General features: G+C 46.4%; 1 protein-coding gene across 3 annotated transcripts in view; it reads left to right on the top strand.

The window, feature by feature from the left end:
- LOC124024183 (NACHT, LRR and PYD domains-containing protein 12-like) overlaps positions 1-20,348 on the top strand; it is a 59,844-nt gene that overhangs the window by 36,058 nt on the left and 3,438 nt on the right. The window contains exons 9-10 of one of the 3 annotated variants that reach the window (XM_046338184.1): positions 15,951-16,124; positions 19,196-19,369. The exons of the other annotated variants lie outside the window; for them this stretch is intronic. Coding sequence (XP_046194140.1) covers positions 15,951-16,124; positions 19,196-19,369 — 348 coding nt within the window. The remainder of the gene's footprint in view (positions 1-15,950; positions 16,125-19,195; positions 19,370-20,348) is intronic. 3 annotated transcript variants of the gene reach the window in all.

Genomic DNA, 20,348 nt, shown 5'->3' with positions numbered 1-20,348 from the left:
AAAATGAGTCTCTCTGGGGAGAAAGAGGAGGGGGTCCCTGTCTCTAAAATGAGTCTCTCTGGAGAGAAAGAGGAGGGGGTCCCTGTCTCTAAAATGAGTCTCTCTGGGGAGAAAGAGGAGGGGGTCCCTGTCTCTAAAATGAGTCTCTCTGGAGAGAAAGAGGAGGGGGTCCCTGTCTCTAAAATGAGTCTCTCTGGGGAGAAAGAGGAGGGGGTCCCTGTCTCTAAAATGAGTCTCTCTGGAGAGAAAGAGGAGGAGGTCCCTGTCTCTAAAATGAGTCTCTCTGGGGAGAAAGAGGAGGGGGTCCCTGTCTCTAAAATGAGTCTCTCTGGGGAGAAAGAGGAGGGGGTCCCTGTCTCTAAAATGAGTCTCTCTGGGGAGAAAGAGGAGGGGGTCCCTGTCTCTAAAATGAGTCTCTCTGGGGAGAAAGAGGAGGGGGTCCCTGTCTCTAAAATGAGTCTCTCTGGGGAGAAAGAGGAGGGGGTCCCTGTCTCTAAAATGAGTCTCTCTGGGGAGAAAGAGGAGGGGGTCCCTGTCTCTAAAATGAGTCTCTCTGGGGAGAAAGAGGAGGGGGTCCCTGTCTCTAAAATGAGTCTCTCTGGGGAGTCTCTCTGGGGAGAAAGAGGAGGGGGTCCCTGTCTCTAAAATGAGTCTCTCTGGGGAGAAAGAGGAGGGGGTCCCTGTCTCTAAAATGAGTCTCTCTGGGGAGAAAGAGGAGGGGGTCCCTGTCTCTAAAATGAGTCTCTCTGGGGAGAAAGAGGAGGGGGTCCCTGTCTCTAAAATGAGTCTCTCTGGGGAGAAAGAGGAGGGGGTCCCTGTCTCTAAAATGAGTCTCTCTGGGGAGAAAGAGGAGGGGGTCCCTGTCTCTAAAATGAGTCTCTCTGGAGAGAAAGAGGAGGGGGTCCCTGTCTCTAAAATGAGTCTCTCTGGGGAGAAAGAGGAGGGGGTCCCTGTCTCTAAAATGAGTCTCTCTGGAGAGAAAGAGGAGGGGGTCCCTGTCTCTAAAATGAGTCTCTCTGGAGAGAAAGAGGAGGGGGTCCCTGTCTCTAAAATGAGTCTCTCTGGAGAGAAAGAGGAGGGGGTCCCTGTCTCTAAAATGAGTCTCTCTGGGGAGAAAGAGGAGGGGGTCCCTGTCTCTAAAATGAGTCTCTCTGGGGAGAAAGAGGAGGGGGTCCCTGTCTCTAAAATGAGTCTCTCTGGGGAGAAAGAGGAGGGGGTCCCTGTCTCTAAAATGAGTCTCTCTGGAGAGAAAGAGGAGGGGGTCCCTGTCTCTAAAATGAGTCTCTCTGGGGAGAAGGAGGAGGGGGTCCCTGTCTCTAAAATGAGTCTCTCTGGGGAGAAAGGGAGGGGGTCCCTGTCTCTAAAATGAGTCTCTCTGGGGAGAAAGAGGAGGGGGTCCCTGTCTCTAAAATGAGTCTCTCTGGAGAGAAAGAGGAGGGGGTCCCTGTCTCTAAAATGAGTCTCTCTGGAGAGAAAGAGGAGGGGGTCCCTGTCTCTAAAATGAGTCTCTCTGGGGAGAAAGAGGAGGGGGTCCCTGTCTCTAAAATGAGTCTCTCTGGGGAGAAAGAGGAGGGGGTCCCTGTCTCTAAAATGAGTCTCTCTGGAGAGAAAGAGGAGGGGGTCCCTGTCTCTAAAATGAGTCTCTCTGGGGAGAAAGAGGAGGGGGTCCCTGTCTCTAAAATGAGTCTCTCTGGGGAGAAAGAGGAGGGGGTCCCTGTCTCTAAAATGAGTCTCTCTGGGGAGAAAGAGGAGGGGGTCCCTGTCTCTAAAATGAGTCTCTCTGGAGAGAAAGAGGAGGGGGTCCCTGTCTCTAAAATGAGTCTCTCTGGAGAGAAAGAGGAGGGGGTCCCTGTCTCTAAAATGAGTCTCTCTGGGGAGAAAGAGGAGGGGGTCCCTGTCTCTAAAATGAGTCTCTCTGGGGAGAAAGAGGAGGAGGTCCCTGTCTCTAAAATGAGTCTCTCTGGAGAGAAAGAGGAGGGGGTCCCTGTCTCTAAAATGAGTCTCTCTGGGGAGAAAGAGGAGGAGGTCCCTGTCTCTAAAATGAGTCTCTCTGGGGAGAAAGAGGAGGGGGTCCCTGTCTCTAAAATGAGTCTCTCTGGGGAGAAAGAGGAGGGGGTCCCTGTCTCTAAAATGAGTCTCTCTGGAGAGAAAGAGGAGGGGGTCCCTGTCTCTAAAATGAGTCTCTCTGGGGAGAAAGAGGAGGGGGGCCCTGTCTCTAAAATGAGTCTCTCTGGAGAGAAAGAGGAGGGGGTCCCTGTCTCTAAAATGAGTCTCTCTGGAGAACATGACACCAAAGCTAAGAGGTGAGATGATAATATTACTTAAGAACTTATATAGAGTTTATTTCTAAAACCTTATATCAACAACAACAAAATCACATGTTATTTTATATCAGAAACGATTGCTTATGGGGAACCTTCATGTGTCTGTAAAATATTGATGTTCTAAGATTTAATTGAATTAATTGATTTGTGGATTAATTTTTGTTTTGCAAAAAACTATATTGCTGGAATGAAATGTTTGTAGCCAGTATAGTTGACTGTTATATGTGGTTGTCTCACCAGCACACACAGACACACACACATCTTTGCCAGCATACACACACACACATCTATATAATTTTTGCATGACACAATAATTTTTCCTACCCTTATTTATTGCCTAATATAATTATTAGGCAATAGGGGAATAACGGAATTCGTTAAGACACCAAAGTTTATTGTTCAATTTTATTTTTCTTCACGGTCAGGGACAGTATGAATGTAGCCAGATCCTTTTCACTCTCTGTCCTTGTTTCATTTTGTGGTTCACCGGATATGTCATCATCCTTGAGTCGTGTGACAGACGAACAACCTGCTAGCTAGTCAAATTAGTCAGGAACAGCTAGGTAAGCTACTGTTGACTAACCCCATTCTGTACAAATTTGTGTAACCGCAAATTCAAACGAGGCTGCAATGGAAACTAGTGTGACTGTCGCGACTGTGTTGGCATCGAAATCTGGGATGTTGAACAACGTTTCTATTCAAGCGTTGATTGACATGATAATGGTTTGATAGTATTGATTTGGCTGGAAAGAGGAGAAAGTGTGCTTTACAAGGGTATCCATATTAGAGTTGACCTGGAAGTATCAGTGTGGTGCCAGGGCAACAACCTCTCCCTCAATGTGAGCAAGACAAGGAGCTGATCGTGGACTACAGGAACAGGCCCCCATTAACATCAACGGGTCTGTAGTGGAGCTGGTCGAGAGTTTCAAGTTCCTTGGTGTCCACATCACCAACAAACTAACATGGTCCAAACACACCAAGACAGTTGTGAAGAGGGCACAACAAAACCTTTTCCCCCTCAGGAGACTAAAAAAATTTGTCATGGTCCCCAGAACCTCAACAGTTCTGCAGCGGTACCATCGAGAGCATCCTGACCGGTTGCATCACTGCCTGGTATGGCAACTGATCGGCATCTGACCATAAGGCGCTACAGAGGGTAGTGCGTACGGCCCAGTACATCCCTGAGGCCAAGCTTCCTGCAATCCAGGACCTATATAATAGGTGGTGTCAGAGGAAAGCCCATAAAATTGTCAGAGACTCCAGTCACCCAAGTCATAGACTGTTTTCTCTGCTAGCGCACGGCAAGCGGTACCGGAGCGCCAAGTCTAGGACCAAATGGCTCCCTAACAGCTTCTACCCCCAAGCAGTAAGACTGCTGAAAAATTAATCAAATGGCTCCCTAACAGCTTCTAGAAAGGGACAGAACATAGCCCCTAGAAGTCCTCTTGCATTAGCAGTATGGAAAGGGACAGGACATAGCCCCCGAAGAAGTTCTCTTGCATTAGCAGTATGGAAAGGGAAAGGTTCTCTTGCATTAGCAGTATGGAAAGGGACAGGACATAGCCCCCACATGTTCTCAGAAGTCCTCTTGCATTAGCAGTATGGAAAGGGACAGGACATAGCCCCCAAGAAGTTCTCTTGCATTAGCAGTATGGAAAGGGACAGGACATAGCCCCCACAGAAGTCCTCTTGCAAGTTCTCTTTGCATTAGCAGTATGGAAAGGGACAGGCATTAGCAGTATGCAGAACCCCCCACAGAAGTTCTCTTGCATTAGCAGTATGGAAAGGGACAGGACATAGCCCCCCCAGAAGTTCTCTTGCATTAGCAGTATGGAAAGGGACAGGACATAGCCCCCACAGAAGTTCTCTTGTGAGGGGGAGTGCCCCATAGCCCCGTAGAAGTCCTCTCTTGCATTAGCAGTATAGGAAAGGGACAGGACATAGTGGTGTAGCCAGGGAGAGAGAACTACACTAATCTTCTGAAATTTCATTCATGGTCTTATGCTGCCATCTATTTGAATTATTCAGCAACTGCAGTAGTACTGAATAATGGGTAATTCCTTACTAAAGTAGTAATTACTCAGAATTGAAAATGTTACATTTTCTAATTATTTTTACCACAATCATAAAATATCCATGTTTAACATAACAAACAATGAAACTGACATAAACCAAAAACACCATACATTTAGTTCATTATATATATATAAAAAACGATTTATTTAGATGGGTGACATTATCTGCCAAAGTAACACCACTGTAGACAAAGAAGAGCTCTCCAGTAGGTGTACCAAAACATTCAAGGATCATTTTCTGAAAAGTGAGGTTTCAAGTTTATCATCTTTCAAAGCAGAATTACTTTCCCATTGTTCCTCAACTGTAGTGTCTGATATAACATGTTGTAGCTCTGAGTTTCTACTTTAATCCAATGTAAAAAACACTGTTCATAATGTTGCTACATAAGACTGAATCTAGCCAGTCAGTAACATTTGACTGTATAAAACCGAGCAGTACTTTTTATTTCTCTGAAAGTGAGGCAGACATATGACATTTTGCAATAAAACATGATTATTTGTCTTGATTTAAAACAAACACATGGCTGCCATTAAACAATCACATGCCATGATTAGCTAGTAAAAAAAACACATCTATCAGTTTTATCATTTCTTTAAACAATAACATCTAATTTACCAACTTTTCTGAAAATGGATATATAGCGATTTGGAATGAAACTATTATTATGTTTCCCCATCTGAGCTCAGAGTAGATGAGAGATGTAATGTTTGTCTCTGTTGTGTTGAAGTCCAATCAAGCAGGAGAGACCAGCCTCCCCTGTACCCAGCTGTGTGTCCATGAAGAGTGACTGGTCAATGGATAAAATGATAGACTTCAGAGAGGGAGATTATTCTACTGAACAAAGGTAGGAAGAACTCACGGGTCATGGTCAGTGAGATAAACACAGTCATTTCCCCTCTCCCATATTCCCATTTATTCTTGATGTTTTCAAAATCCATAGGCTAATGCTTTTTCCCATTTTCATAGTCCTAAAGCAATCTTAAACAAACACAACATTCCCTCCCTCCCTGTGTGTGTGTGTGTGTGTGTGTGTGTGTGTGTGTGTGTGTGTGTGTGTGTGTGTGTGTGTGTGTGTGTGTGTGTGTGTGTGTGTGTGTGTGTGTGTGTGTGTGTGTGTGTGTGTGTGTGTGTGTGTGTGTGTGTGTGTGTGTGTGTGTGTGTGTGTGTGTGTGCCCTCCCTGGTTGAGGAAATGTAATCTCATGTTTTGTCCACAGAACAGAACAGGAGACAACAGAGTCAGAGATTCTCAGTGGTCAGTCTTCCCAGAGTCATCAAACAGACCTGGCCTCTATATTCAGTGTATGTGGTCCTGTTATGTACATCTGTTTTTGTTTACCTCAAGTAAAGTTGATCTGTCAATCATTCATTAATGTGTTAATGAGAAAGTATTTCTTCTCTTGCTTAAATTATTTACTTAATTTATTTCAGTTGCTTGAAGAGAATTTTATGACATTTGTGAACAACGAGCTGAAGAGGTACAAGAGGATTCTTAGTCCAGAACTCCCAGAAGGCTTTGAGAGTCAGAAGCAGGATAAGGAAGTGGTGGATGCTGAAGATGAGAAGCAGGAGAGCAGTGCCAGAGAGGGAGCTCTGAAGATCACACTGCACGTCCTGAGGAAAATGAACCAGAAGGAGCTTGCTGACACACTGGAGAAAAGTAAGAGCTGTCTGCCTCATATTGAATGCTGTTTTATAACAAACATTTAAAAGCTGAAACTAAAGTACAGCTAAAGTAGTCGTGTAACACAATTATATTGTAGAAGCCTTAACACAACACCTAGTGACCTCATCAAGTACAGTACCAGCAGGGATGTGTTGATTAATTTAGACAGGAGAGACAGAGGAGAGAGAGAGAGACAGAGGAGAACCAGAGGACAGACAGAGAAAGACAGTGATAGAGAGACAACATTAATGATACTGATACTATCTGCAACAGAGGAGAGACAGAGGAGAGAGAGAGACGGAGGAGAGAGAGAGGAGAACCAGAGGAGAGAGAGAGGACAGACAAAGGAGAACCAGAGGAGAGACTGAGGAGAGAGAGAGGAGAACCAGAGGAGAGAGAGGAGAACCAGAGGACAGACAGAGGAGAGACAGAGGAGAGACAGAGGAGAGAGAGAGAGACAAAGGAGAGAGAGAGGAGAACCAGAGGAGAGAGAGAGGACAGACAGAGGAGAGACAGAGGACAGACAGAGGAGAGACAGAGGAGAGACAGAGGAGAGAGAGAGAGACAGAGGAGAGAGAGAGAGACAGAGGAGAGAGAGAGACAGAGGAGAGAGAGAGGACAGGCAGAGGAGAGACAGAGGAGAGACAGAGGAGAGAGAGAGGACAGCCAGAGGAGAGAGAGAGACAGACAGAGGAGAGACAGAGAGAGAGACAGAGGAGAACAAGAGGAGAGAGAGAGACAGACAGACAGAGGAGAGTTCCTCAGAGAGGAGAACCAGAGGAGAGAGAGAGGACAGACAGAGGAGAGACATAGGAGAGACAGAGGAGAGAGAGAGGAGAACCAGAGGAGAGAGAGAGGAGAACCAAAGGACAGACAGAGGAGAACCAGTGGAGAGAGAGAGGACAGACAGAGGAGAGACAGAGGAGAGACAGAGGAGAGAGAGAGAGACAGAGGAGAGCGAGAGGAGAACCAGAGGAGAGAGAGAGGACAGACAGATGAGAGACAAAGGAGAGAAAGAGAGACAGAGGAGAGAGAGAGATACAGAGGAGAGAGAGAGGACAGACAGAGGAGAGACAGAGGGGAGACAGAGAGAGACAGAGGAGAGAGAGAGGAGAACCAGAGGAGAGACAGAGGAGAGACAGAGGAGATCCAGAGGAGAGAGAGAGGACAGACAGAGGAGAGACAGAGGAGAGACAGAGGAGAGAGAGAGACAGAGGAGAGAGAGGAGAACCAGAGGAGAGAGAGAGGACAGACAGAGGAGAGACAGAGGAGAGACAGAGGAGAGAGAGACAGAGGAGAGAGAGAGGAGAACCAGAGGAGAGAGAGAGGACAGACAGAGGAGAGACAGAGGAGAGACAGAGGAGAGAGAGAGGAGAACCAGAGGAGAGAGAGAGGACAGACAGAGGAGAGACAGAGCAGAGACAGAGGAGAATCAGAGGAGAGAGAGGACAGACAGAGGAGAGTGAGAGAGACAGATGAGAGAGAGAGGAGAACCAGAGGAGAGAGAGAGGACAGACAGAGGAGAGACATAGGAGAGACAGAGGAGAGAGAGAGGAGAACCAGAGGAGAGAGAGAGGAGAACCAGAGGACAGACAGAGGAGAGACAGAGGACAGACAGAGAGAGAGACAGAGGAGAGACCAGAGGAGAACCAAGGAGACAGAGGAGAGACAGAGGAGAGACAGAGGAGAGAGAGAGGAGAAACAGAGGAGAGAGAGAGGACAGACAGATGAGAGACAGAGGAGAGAGAGATACAGAGGAGAGAGAGAGGACAGACAGAGGAGAGACAGAGGAGAGACAGAGGAGAGACAGAGAGAGACAGAGGAGAGAGAGAGGAGAACCAGAGGAAAGAGAGAGGACAGACAGAGGAGAGACAGAGGAGAGACAGATGAGAGAGAGATACAGAGGAGAGAGAGAGGACAGACAGAGGAGAGACAGAGGAGAGACAGAGGAGAGACAGAGAGAGACAGAGGAGAGAGAGAGAGAACCAGAGGAGAGAGAGAGGACAGACAGAGGAGAGACATAGGAGAGACAGAGGAGAGAGAGAGATAACCAGAGGAGAGAGAGAGGACAGACAGAGGAGAGACAGAGGAGAGACAGAGGAGAACCAGAGGAGAGAGAGAGGACAGACAGAGGAGAGACAGATGAGAAACAGAGGAGAGAGAGAGAGACAGAGGAGAGGAGAGAGAGAGGAGACCAGAGGAGAGAGAGAGGAGAGACAGAGGAGAGACAGAGGAGAGACAGAGGATAACCAGAGGAGAGAGAGATGAGAACCAGAGGACAGACAGAGGAGAGACAGAGGACAGACAGAGGAGAGACAGAGGAGAACCAGAGGAGAGAGAGGACAGACAGAGGAGAGACAGAGGACAGACAGAGGAGAGACAGAGGAGACAGAGGAGAACAGAGGAGAGAGAGAGACAGACAGAGGAGAGACAGAGGAGAGACAGACGACAGAGAGAGAGACAGAGGACAGAGAGAGGAGAACCAGAGGAGAGAGAGAGGACAGAGGAGGAGAGACAGAGGAGAGACAGATGAGAGAGAGAGGAGAACCAGAGGAGAGAGAGAGGACAGACAGAGGAGAGACAGATGAGAGACAGAGGAGAGAGAGAGACAGAGGAGAGAGAGAGGACAGACAGAGGAGAGACAGAGGAGAACAAGATGAGAGAGAGAGGACAGACAGAGGAGAGTGAGAGAGACAGAGGAGAGAGAGAGGAGAACCAGAGGAGAGAGAGAGGACAGACAGATGAGAGACAGAAGCGAGAGAGAGAGACAGAGGAGAGAGAGATACAGAGGAGAGAGAGAGGACAGACAGAGGAGAGACAGAGGGGAGACAGAGAGAGACAGAGGAGAGAGATAGGAGAACCAGAGGAGAGAGAGAGAGAACCAGAGGAGAGTGAGAGAGACAGAGGAGAGAGAGAGGAGAACCAGAGGAGAGAGAGAGGACAGACAGATGAGAGACAGAAGCGAGAGAGAGAGACAGAGGAAAGAGAGATACAGAGGAGAGAGAGAGGACAGACAGAGGAGAGACATAGGAGAGACAGAGGAGAGAGAGAGGAGAACCAGAGGAGAGAGAGAGAACCAGAGAAGACCAGAAGAGAGACAGAGGACAGACAGAGGAGAGACAGAGGAGAGACAGAGGAGAACCAGAGGAGAGAGAGAGAGGAGAACAGAGGAGAGGAGAGACAGAGGAGAGACAGAGGAGAGAGAGAGAGACAGAGGAGAGCGAGAGGAGAACCAGAGGAGAGAGAGAGGACAGACAGATGAGAGACAGAAGCGAGAGAGAGAGACAGAGGAGAGAGAGATACAGAGGAGAGAGAGAGGACAGACAGAGGAGAGACAGAGGGGAGACAGAGAGAGACAGAGGAGAGAGATAGGAGAACCAGAGGAGAGAGAGAGGACAGACAGAGGAGAGACAGAGGAGAGACAGAGGAGAGAGAGAGAGGAGAACCAGAGGAGAGAGAGAGGACAGACAGAGGAGAGACAGAGGAGAGACCGAGGAGAACCAGAGAAGAGAGAGAGGACAGACAGAGGAGAGACAGAGGAGAGACAGAGGAGAGAGAGAGGACAGCCAGAGGAGAGAGAGAGGACAGACAGAGGAGAGACAGAGGAGAGACAGAGGAGAACAAGAGGAGAGAGAGAGGACAGACAGAGGAGAGTGAGAGAGACAGAGGAGAGAGAGAGGAGAACCAGAGGAGAGAGGACAGACAGAGGAGAGACATAGGAGAGACAGAGGAGAGAGAGAGGAGAACCAGAGGAGAGAGAGAGGAGAACCAGAGGACAGACAGAGGAGAACCAGAGGAGAGAGAGGACAGACAGAGGAGAGACAGAGGAGAGACAAAGGAGAGAGAGAGACAGAGGAGAGCGAGAGGATAACCAGAGGAGAGAGAGAGGACAGACAGATGAGAGACAAAGGAGAGAGAGAGAGACAGAGGAGAGAGAGAGATACAGAGGAGAGAGAGAGGACAGACAGAGGAGAGACAGAGGGGAGAGAGAGAGAGACAGAGAAGAACAAGAGGAGAGAGAGAGGACAGACAGAGGAGAGTGAGAGAGACAGAGGAGAGAGAGAGGAGAACCAGAGGAGAGAGAGAGGACAGACAGAGGAGAGACATAGGAGAGACAGAGGAGAGAGAGAGGAGAACCAGAGGAGAGAGAGAGGACAGACAGAGGAGAGACAGAGGAGAGACAGAGGGGAGAGAGAGGAGAACCAGAGGAGAGAGAGAGGACAGACAGAGGAGAGACAGAGGAGAGACAGAGGAGATCCAGAGGAGAGAGAGAGGACAGACAGAGGAGAGACAGAGGAGAGAGAGAGACAGAGGAGAGAGAGAGGAGAACCAGAGGAGAGAGAGAGGAGAGACAGAGGAGAGACAGAGGAGAGAGAGACAGAGGAGAGAGAGAGGAGAACCAGAGGAGAGAGAGAGGACAGACAGAGGAGAGACAGAGGAGAGACAGAGGAGAGAGAGAGGAGAACCAGAGGAGAGAGAGAGGACAGACAGAGGAGAGACAGAGGAGAGACAGAGGAGAACCAGAGGAGAGAGAGAGGACAGACAGAGGAGAGTGAGAGAGACAGATGAGAGAGAGAGGAGAACCAGAGGAGAGAGAGAGGACAGACAGATGAGAGACATAGGAGAGACAGAGGAGAGAGAGAGGAGAACCAGAGGAGAGAGAGAGGAGAACCAGAGGACAGACAGAGGAGAGACAGAGGACAGACAGAGGAGAGACAGAGGAGAGACAGAGGAGAACCAGAGGAGAGAGAGAGGACAGACAGAGGAGAGACAGAGGAGAGTCAGAGGAGAGAGAGACAGAGGAGAGAGAGAGAGAACCAGAGGAACTAGAGAGGACAGACAGATGAGAGACAGAGGAGAGAGAGATACAGAGGAGAGAGAGAGGACAGACAGAGGAGAGACAGAGGAGAGACAGAGGAGAGACAGAGAGAGACAGAGGAGAGAGAGAGGAGAACCAGAGGAGAGAGAGAGAGGACAGACAGAGGAGAGACAGAGGAGAGACAGAGGAGAGAGAGAGGAGAACCAGAGGAGAGAGAGAGGACAGACAGAGGAGAGACAAAGGAGAGACAGAGGAGAGAGAGAGGAGAACCAGAGGAGAGAGAGAGACACAGACAGAGGAGAGACAGAGGAGAGACAGAGGAGAACCAGAGGAGAGAGAGAGGACAGACAGAGGAGAGACAGATGAGAGACAGAGGAGAGAGCGAGACAGAGGAGAGAGAGAGGAGAACCAGAGGAGAGAGAGAGGAGAGACAGAGGAGAGACAGATGAGAGACAGAGGAGAGACAGAGGATAACCAGAGGAGAGAGAGAGGAGAACCAGAGGACAGACAGAGGAGAGACAGAGGACAGACAGAGGAGAGACAGATGAGAACCAGAGGAGAGAGAGGACAGACAGAGGAGAGACAGAGGAGAGACAGAGGAGAGAGAGAGACAGAGGAGAGACAGAGGAGAGACAGAGGAGAGAGAGAGGAGACCAAGAGGAGAGAGAGAGGACAGACAGAGGAGAGACAGAGGAGAGACAGAGGAGATCCAGAGGAGAGAGAGAGGACAGTCAGAGGAGAGACAGAGGACAGACAGAGGAAGGAGAGACAGAGGAGAGAGAGAGACAGACAGAGGAGAGACAGAGGAGAGACAGAGGAGAGAGAGAGAGGACAACCAGAGGAGAGAGAGAGACAGACAGAGGAGAGACAGAGGAGAGACAGAGGAGAGAGAGAGACAACCAGAGGAGAGAGAGAGGACAGACAGAGGAGAGACAGAGACAGAGGAGAACAGAGAGAGAGGAGAACCAGAGGAGAGAGAGAGGACAGACAGAGGAGAGACAGATGAGAGACAGAGGAGAGAGAGAGAGAGAGGAGAAAGAGAGGAGAACCAGAGGAGAGAGAGAGAGAGAGACAGAGGAGAGACAGAGGATAACCAGAGGAGAGAGAGAGGAGAACCAGAGGACAGACGGAGGAGAGACAGAGGACAGACAGAGGAGAGACAGAGAACCAGAGGAGAGACAGGGGAGAACCAGAGGAGAGAGAGGAGAGACAGAGGAGAGACAGAGGACAGACAGAGGAGAACCAGAGGAGAGAGAGAGGACAGACAGAGGAGAGACAGAGGAGAGACAGAGGAGAGAGAGAGGAGAACCAGAGGAGAGAGAGGACAGACAGAGGAGAGACAGAGGAGAACCAGAGGAGAGAGAGAGAGAGACAGACAGAGGAGAGACAGATGAGAGACAGAGGAGAGAGAGAGACAGAGGAGAGAGAGAGGACAGACAGAGGAGAGACAGAGGAGAACAAGAGGAGAGAGAGAGACAGACAGACAGAGGAGAGTCAGAGAGACAGAGGAGAGAGAGAGGAGAACCAGAGGAGAGAGAGAGGACAGACAGAGGAGAGACATAGGAGAGACAGAGGAGAGAGAGGAGAACCAGAGGAGAGAGAGAGAGGAGAACCAGAGGACAGACAGAAGAGAGACAGAGGACAGACAGATTGAGAGACAGAGGAGAGACAGAGGAGAACCAGAGGAGAGAGAGAGGACAGACAGAGGAGAGACAGAGGAGAGACAGAGGAGAGAGAGAGAGACAGAGGAGAGCGAGAGGAGAACCAGAGGAGAGAGAGAGGACAGACAGAGGAGAGACAGAGGGGAGACAGAGAGAGACAGAGGAGAGAGAGAGGAGAACCAGAGGAGAGAGAGAGGACAGACAGAGGAGAGACAGAGGAGAGACAGAGAAGAGAGAGAGGAGAACCAGAGGAGAGAGAGAGGACAGACAGAGGAGAGACAGAGGAGAGACAGAGGAGAACCAGAGGAGAGAGAGAGGACAGACAGAGGAGAGACAGAGGAGAGACAGAGGAGAGAGAGACAGAGGAAAGAGAGAGGAGAACCAGAGGAGAGAGAGAGAGGACAGACAGAGGAGAGACAGAGGAGAGACAGAGTAGAGAGAGAGACAGAGGAGAGAGAGAGGAGAACCAGAGGAGAGAGAGAGGACAGACAGAGGAGAGACAGAGGAGAGACAGAGGAGAGAGAGAGGAGAACCAGAGGAGAGAGAGATGACAGACAGAGGAGAGACAGAGGAGAGACAGAGGAGAACCAAAGGAGAGAGAGAGGACAGACAGAGGAGAGTGAGAGAGACAGATGAGAGAGAGAGGAGAACCAGAGTTGAGAGAGAGGACAGACAGAGGAGAGACATAGGAGAGACAGAGGAGAGAGAGAGGAGAACCAGAGGAGAGAGAGAGGAGAACCAGAGGACAGAGGAGAGACAGAGGAGAGACAGAGGACAGACAGAGGAGAGACAGAGGAGAGACAGAGGAGAGACCAGAGGAGAGACAGAGGAGAGACAGAGGAGAGACAGAGGAGAGACAGAGGAGAGACAGAGAGAGAGAGAGGAGGAGAGAGAGGAGAGACAGAGGACAGAGGAGAGACAGAGAGACAGAGGAGAGACAGAGGAGAGACAGAGGAGAACCAGAGGAGAAGAGAGGACAGACAGAGGAGAGACAGAGGAGAGAGAGAGACAGAGGAGAGAGAGAGGAGAACCAGAGGAGAGAGAGAGGAAAGACAGAGGAGAGACAGAGGAGAGACAGAGGAGAGACAGAGGATAACCAGAGGAGAGAGAGAGGAGAACCAGAGGACAGACAGAGGAGAGACAGAGGAGAGACAGAGGACAGACAGAGGAGAGACAGAGGAGAGACAGAGGAGAACCGGAGGAGACAGAGGAGAGAGAGAGAGACAGAGGAGAGAGAGAGGAGAACCAGAGGAGAGAGAGAGGACACACAGAGGAGAGACAGAGGAGAGAACCAGAGGAGAGAGAGAGGACAGACACAGTCCTACAGTATTAAAACAGACGTAACATTAATATCCTCTGTGTTATATCTTCATTCAGATGAGCTTGCTGTGATTTGTCAATGTGAACTCAAATCTAATCTGAAGAAGTTTCAATGTGTATTTGAGGGGATCGCTAAACAAGGAAACCCAACACTTTTCAATAAGATCCACACAGAGCTCTACATCACAGAGGGTGGAACAGGAGAGGTCAATAATGAACATGAGCTGAGACAGATTGAGACAACAACCAGGAAACAAGCAAGACCAGAGACTGCAATCAAATGTAACGACATCTTCAAACCCTTAACTGGACAAGACAAACTTATCAGAACTGTGCTGACAAAGGGAGTCGCTGGCATTGGAAAAACAGTCTCTGTGCAGAAGTTCATTCTGGACTGGGCTGAAGGAAAAGCAAATCAGGATGTCCAATTTGTATTTTCATTCCCTTTTCGGGAGCTGAATTTGATGAAAGGGGAAAAACACACTTTGATTGAACTTCTCAATCACTTCTCAATGGAAACCAAAGAATCAAGAATCTCCAACTACGACAAGAACAACGTTCTGTTCATCTTTGATGGTCTGGATGAGTGCCGACTGCCCCTAGACTTCCAGAAGAACAAGATCTGTTGTGACGTCACCAAGTCAACCTCAGTGGATGTTCTGCTGACAAATCTCATCAAGGGAAATCTGCTTCCCTCTGCTCTCCTCTGGATAACTACCCGACCTGCAGCAGCCAATCAGATCCCCCCTGAGTGTGTTGACCAGGTGACAGAGGTACGGGGGTTCAATGACCCACAGAAGGAGGAGTACTTCAGGAGAAGATTCAGTGATGAGGACCTGGCCAGCAGAATCATCTCACACATAAAGACATCAAGGAGCCTCCACATCATGTGCCACATTCCAGTCTTTTGTTGGATTTCTGCAATAGTACTTGAACCAATGCTGAAACATAAGAGAGAAGAGATGCCCAAGACTCTGACTGAGATGTACACACACCTTGTGGTGTTTCATACCAAACAGAAGAATGAAAAGTATATTGGGAAAGAAGAGAGGGGTCCAGACTGGAATAAAAAGAGCATTCTGTCACTGGGAAAACTGGCTTTTCAACAGCTTGTGAAGGGAAATATAATGTTCTATGAAGAAGACCTGAAAGAGTCTGGCATTGATGTCAATGAAGCCTCAGTGTACTCAGGATTGTGCACACAGCTCTTTAAAGAGGAATGTGGGCTGTACCAGGACAAGGTGTACTGCTTCGTGCATCTGAGCATTCAGGAGTTTCTGGCTGCTGTATATGTGTTCCTCTCATTCAGCAACAACAATGAAAATCTAATGGCCGAACTGCAATCAACATCCAGCAACGATTGTCTACTGAAGACAGAAGTTACTGTCTACAAGAGCGCTGTGGATAAAGCCTTACAAAGTGAGACGGGAAACCTGGACCTTTTCCTCCGCTTCCTTCTGGGCCTCTCACTGGAGTCCAATCAGAAGCACTTACGAGGTCTACTGACAACGATAGGAAGCAGTTCACAGACCCATGAAGAAACAGTCAACTACATCAAGGAGAAGATCAGGGAGAATCCCTCTCCAGAGAGGTGCATCAATCTGTTCCACTGTCTGAATGAACTGAATGACCATTCTCTAGTGGAGGAGATCCAAAGCTACCTGAGATCAGGAAGTGTCTCCAGTGATGAACTCTCACCTTCACAGTGGTCAGCTCTGGTCTTTGTGTTGCTGACTTCAGAAAAGGACCTGGATGTGTTTGACCTGAAGAAATACTCCAGATCAGAGGAAGGTCTTCTGAGGCTGCTGCCAGTGGTCAACGCCTCCAGAGCTGCTCTGTGAGTAAATACAAATACATTTAAGTACTAATCATCAGGAAGAAATATTCACTTTATTCAGAAAAATATATTGAATCAATGCATTGGTGTTTACATTGTATAACAATACGGCAATACAATTTAGGGAGACGGAAGGTAAATCTATATGTTGTTTGGTAGAATAAACCTAATGCATCTGTCATTGTCCTTCTACACTACTGGTGTTAAATGAACAGTGTGTTTGTGAAATCATGATGATCTCTTTATCAGGCTGTCAGGCTGTGGAGTGACGGACAAAGGCTGTGTTTCTCTGGTCTCAGCTCTGAAGTCAAACCCCTCAAACCTGAGAGAGCTGGATCTGAGTAACAATGACCTGAAGGATTCAGGAGTGAAGATTCTCTCTGCTGGACTGGGGAATCCCCACTGTAAACTGGAGACTCTGAGGTCAGTATTCCTGCAGTTGGTCAACAAGTGATAACTGTTCACTAGTTCCACATGTGTTTACCAGACACACATAATCCACACCATATGTGTTTGGACAGTGAAGCTTACATATTTAAATGTGTCTCAATGCTCCAGCATTTAGGATTTGAGATATTATGTTTCACATTAGGCGGCAGTACAGAATGTCTCCTTTGTATTTAAGGTCCTCATAAAAAATATGTTTTAGCTTTTAGAAAAGAAAGCACTTCATGGACCTAGTTCTCCCATTTGAAGAAGTACTAAACGTGTATTTTTTAAAGTATCAGAGGTGAAGGTCTGGTCAGTCTACTCAGATATTTGTACAATACATTTCTCTCTCTCAAGCAATATTATGATCATTTCTAATAATGATCCATTCATTCATTTATGAATAGATCTGGCAGGTTTCAGGACACTGATGTATGTGAATATGCTGAGAAATATATACTGCCACTATTTTCACTACCAAAGAAAAGCAGTGTGGTTTTAATATGATTTTACTATTTGCAGGCTGTCAGGCTGTCAAGTCACAGAGGAAGGCTGTGCTTCTCTGGTCTCAGCTCTGAAGGCAAATCCCTCACACCCAAGAGAGCTGGATCTGAGGAACAATGACCTGAAGGATTCAGGAGTGAAGATTCTCTGCTGGACTGGGGAATCCCCACTGTAAACTGGAGACTCTGAGGTCAGTATTCCTGTAGTTGGTCAACAAGTGATAACTGTTCACCAGATCCACATGTGTTTACCAGGCACATAGTCCAAATCATATGTGTGTTTACAGTGAAGTTTACAGTTTTAAATTTGGTGCTATGCTCCAGCATTTTGGATTTGAGATCAAATGTTTCACACTAGACGACAGTACAGAATGTCACCTTTTAATTAGAGGTTAATGGTGAGAGGTTAGAATGTCACCTTTAATTAGAGGTTAATGGTGAGAGGTTAGAATGTCACCTTTAATTAGAGGTTAATGGTGAGAGGTTAGAATGTCACCTTTAATTAGAGGTTAATGGTGAGAGGTTAGAATGTCACCTTTAATTAGAGGTTAATGGTGAGAGGTTAGAATGTCACCTTTAATTAGAGGTTAATGGTGAGAGGTTAAAATGTCACCTTTAATTAGAGGTTAATGGTGAGAGGTTAGAAATATGTCACCTTTAATTAGAGGTTAATGGTGAGAGGTTAAATGTCACCTTTAATTAGAGGCTAATGGTGAGAGGTTAGAATGTCACCTTTAATTAGAGGTTAATGGTGAGAGGTTAGAATGTCACCTTTAATTAGAGGTTAATGGTGAGAGGTTAGAATGTCACCTTTAATTAGAGGTTAATGGTGAGAGGTTAGAATGTCACCTTTAATTAGAGGTTAATGGTGAGAGGTTAGAATGTCACCTTTAATTAGAGGTTAATGGTGAGAGGTTAGAATGTCACCTTTAATTAGAGGTTAATGGTGAGAGGTTAGAATGTCACCTTTAATTAGAGGTTAATGGTGAGAGGTTAGAATGTCACCTTTAATTAGAGGTTAATGGTGAGAGGTTAGAATGTCACCTTTAATTAGAGGTTAATGGTGAGAGGTTAGAATGTCACCTTTAATTAGAGGTTAATGGTGAGAGGTTAGAATGTCACCTTTAATTAGAGGTTAATGGTGAGAGGTTAGAATGTCACCTTTAATTAGAGGTTAATGGTGAGAGGTTAGAATGTCACCTTTAATTAGAGGTTAATGGTGAGAGGTTAGAATGTCACCTTTAATTAGAGGTTAATGGTGAGAGGTTAGTATGTTTTGTTGTAGCCTCTGTAACTCTCTCTCTTCTTTATTATTAATGATTAATTCGTGATCTTTCTCAAGTCACAGGCTTGATGTAGTCATTGCGTTCAAAGAATATGGGACCAAATACAACTATTTTGACTACTTGAATACACTATAAGTGAATTGGTCAGAATACTTATGACTTATTCAAATATGGGGACTAGATACATAAAGTGCTTTCATTTCTAAACGGTGAAACAGGTGTGTATGAAAATACCCTCAAATTAAAGGTGACATTATATACTGTCACCTCATGTGAAACATTAGACCTCAAATCCAAAATGTTGAAGTACAGATCCACGTTTAAAATGTTATCTTCACTGTCAAAATAGATATGTACTGAGTATACAGTCCACACCAATCTAAATCTGATACCTCACTGTCTGTCTTTTAACCGATACTGCTTTTTAAACTGGTCTGGTCAGTTTACTCAAATATGTGAATGTTAGGAATTGTATGAATAATGACTAAACAATATTTACATTTAAATAGAACTATAACTAATTAAACTCTACCCTGTTTTACAATATCTGATTAATAATGTTAGTTCCTAAGAAAGAGGTTATGTAGCATGGATAAGGGGTAATTGGAAATGATAACCATTGTGTAGGAAGGAATGTATGTGTGTGACTAAAGTAAGCAAAGAGAGTCATTAACCTATGTTTGAACCAACTCAGCTATAACTCTGTGATGATAAAATAAGACAACGAGAGCCCCTCCAGGTTTTCCGTATCTGAAACTGTCTGCTAAGTGGTAATAAACTATGGTGAGACTTCAGGAGTTCATCCAGTGTGTCAGGTATTTGCGCTAGTGAGTTGGAATGAACTTTTGAACCTACTTTGTCCTGGTCTAGAGGAGGAGATACATTTTATAACCTATGACGTCATATGTGATATATAAGCTGTTGTACATGGTTCTATGAGCAGCGCTCTCGAGAATAAATGCTATTGGCTAATTTTGATAGACTGGTCTCTGTCTATTTTATGCAAATGACGATCTTACAAATTCTTAGAAACAGACAGAGTGATTTAAATTGAATTGGTTAATGAATATATATAGGAATTGTTAAATTCCTTTGACAGTGAACTACACATTTGTCTCTCTTCAAGCAATATTATGATCATTTCTAATAATGATACATTCATTTCTGAATAGATATGGCAGGTTTCAGGACACTGATATCTGAATGTGTTATGCTGCCACTATTTTCAACACCAAAGAATAGCAGTGTGTTTTTAATATGATTTTACTCTTTGCAGGCTGTCAGGCTGTCTAGTCACAGAGGAAGGCTGTGGTTCTCTGGTCTCAGCTCTGAAGTCAAACTCCTCACACCTGAGAGAGCTGGACCTGAGTAACAATGACCTGAAGGATTCAGGAGTGGAGCTGCTCTCTGCTGGACTGGGGAATCCCCACTGTAAACTGGAGACTCTGAGGTCAGGGTTACTGTATTTGGTCAACAAGAGGGGGAGATCAAGCTGATCATAACTGTTGTAGGCCTATTTCTATTTCGCCCTGTTAATCAAAACTGTTGGAAAAACTTGTCAGTTATCAACTTACTGGTATTCTCTCTGGAATGCAATCTAGTTTCTACTCAGGTTAATGATTTGTTACTCCAACCTTCCTTAAAGGACCTCAATGATGTCACCATTGCCCTTGATTAATAACAATGTTGTGATGCTATTTGTATTGTCTTGGGCAAAGCTTTTGATACGGTAGACCATTCCATTCTTGAGGGCCGGCTAAGGAGTATTGGTGTCTCTGAGGGGTCTTTGGCCTGGTTTGCTAACAACATCTCTCAGAGTGCAGTGTATAAAGTCATAAAGAGGCTTGATCCTAGACCCCACGCTCTTCTCAATTTACATCAACAACATAGCTCAGGCAGTAGGAAGCTCTCTCATCCATGTATATGCTCTATATACAGTCTTATACTCAGCTGGCCCCTCACCGGATTTGGTGTTAAACGCTCTACAACAAATTTGCCGAGTTAGTAGGCCGTCATTGTAAATAAGATTTTGTTCTTAATAACTGACTTGTCTTGTTAACCTTTTGCGTGTAGGGGGCACTATTTTCGTTTTTGGCTAAAAAACATACCCATTTGAAACTGCTTATTGCTCAGCCCCAGTGTTGCGGTGTCTCTCTTTTCCTGATGTATGTTTGTCTTATATACATATATATATATTGTTTTTCATTTTAAAAATAATAATAATTTAATCCCAGCAGGAGGCCTTTTGCCTTTTGGTAGGCCGTCGTTGTAAATAAGATTTGGTTCTTAACTGATTTGCCGAGTTAAATAAAAGTGAGAACTGTTCACCAGATCCAGAAGTGTTTACCTGGAACACACAGTCCACAGCATATATGTTTGCAAAATGCTACAGCATTTTGGATTTGAGATCAAATGTTTCATTTTAGGCA

The sequence above is a fragment of the Oncorhynchus gorbuscha genome, unplaced genomic scaffold (genome assembly GCF_021184085.1).
Source record: "Oncorhynchus gorbuscha isolate QuinsamMale2020 ecotype Even-year unplaced genomic scaffold, OgorEven_v1.0 Un_scaffold_1769, whole genome shotgun sequence".
Classification (NCBI taxonomy): domain Eukaryota; kingdom Metazoa; phylum Chordata; class Actinopteri; order Salmoniformes; family Salmonidae; genus Oncorhynchus; species Oncorhynchus gorbuscha.
The sequence above is the reverse complement of the archived record's forward strand: the minus strand, read 5'-3'. Positions and strand labels throughout refer to the sequence as shown.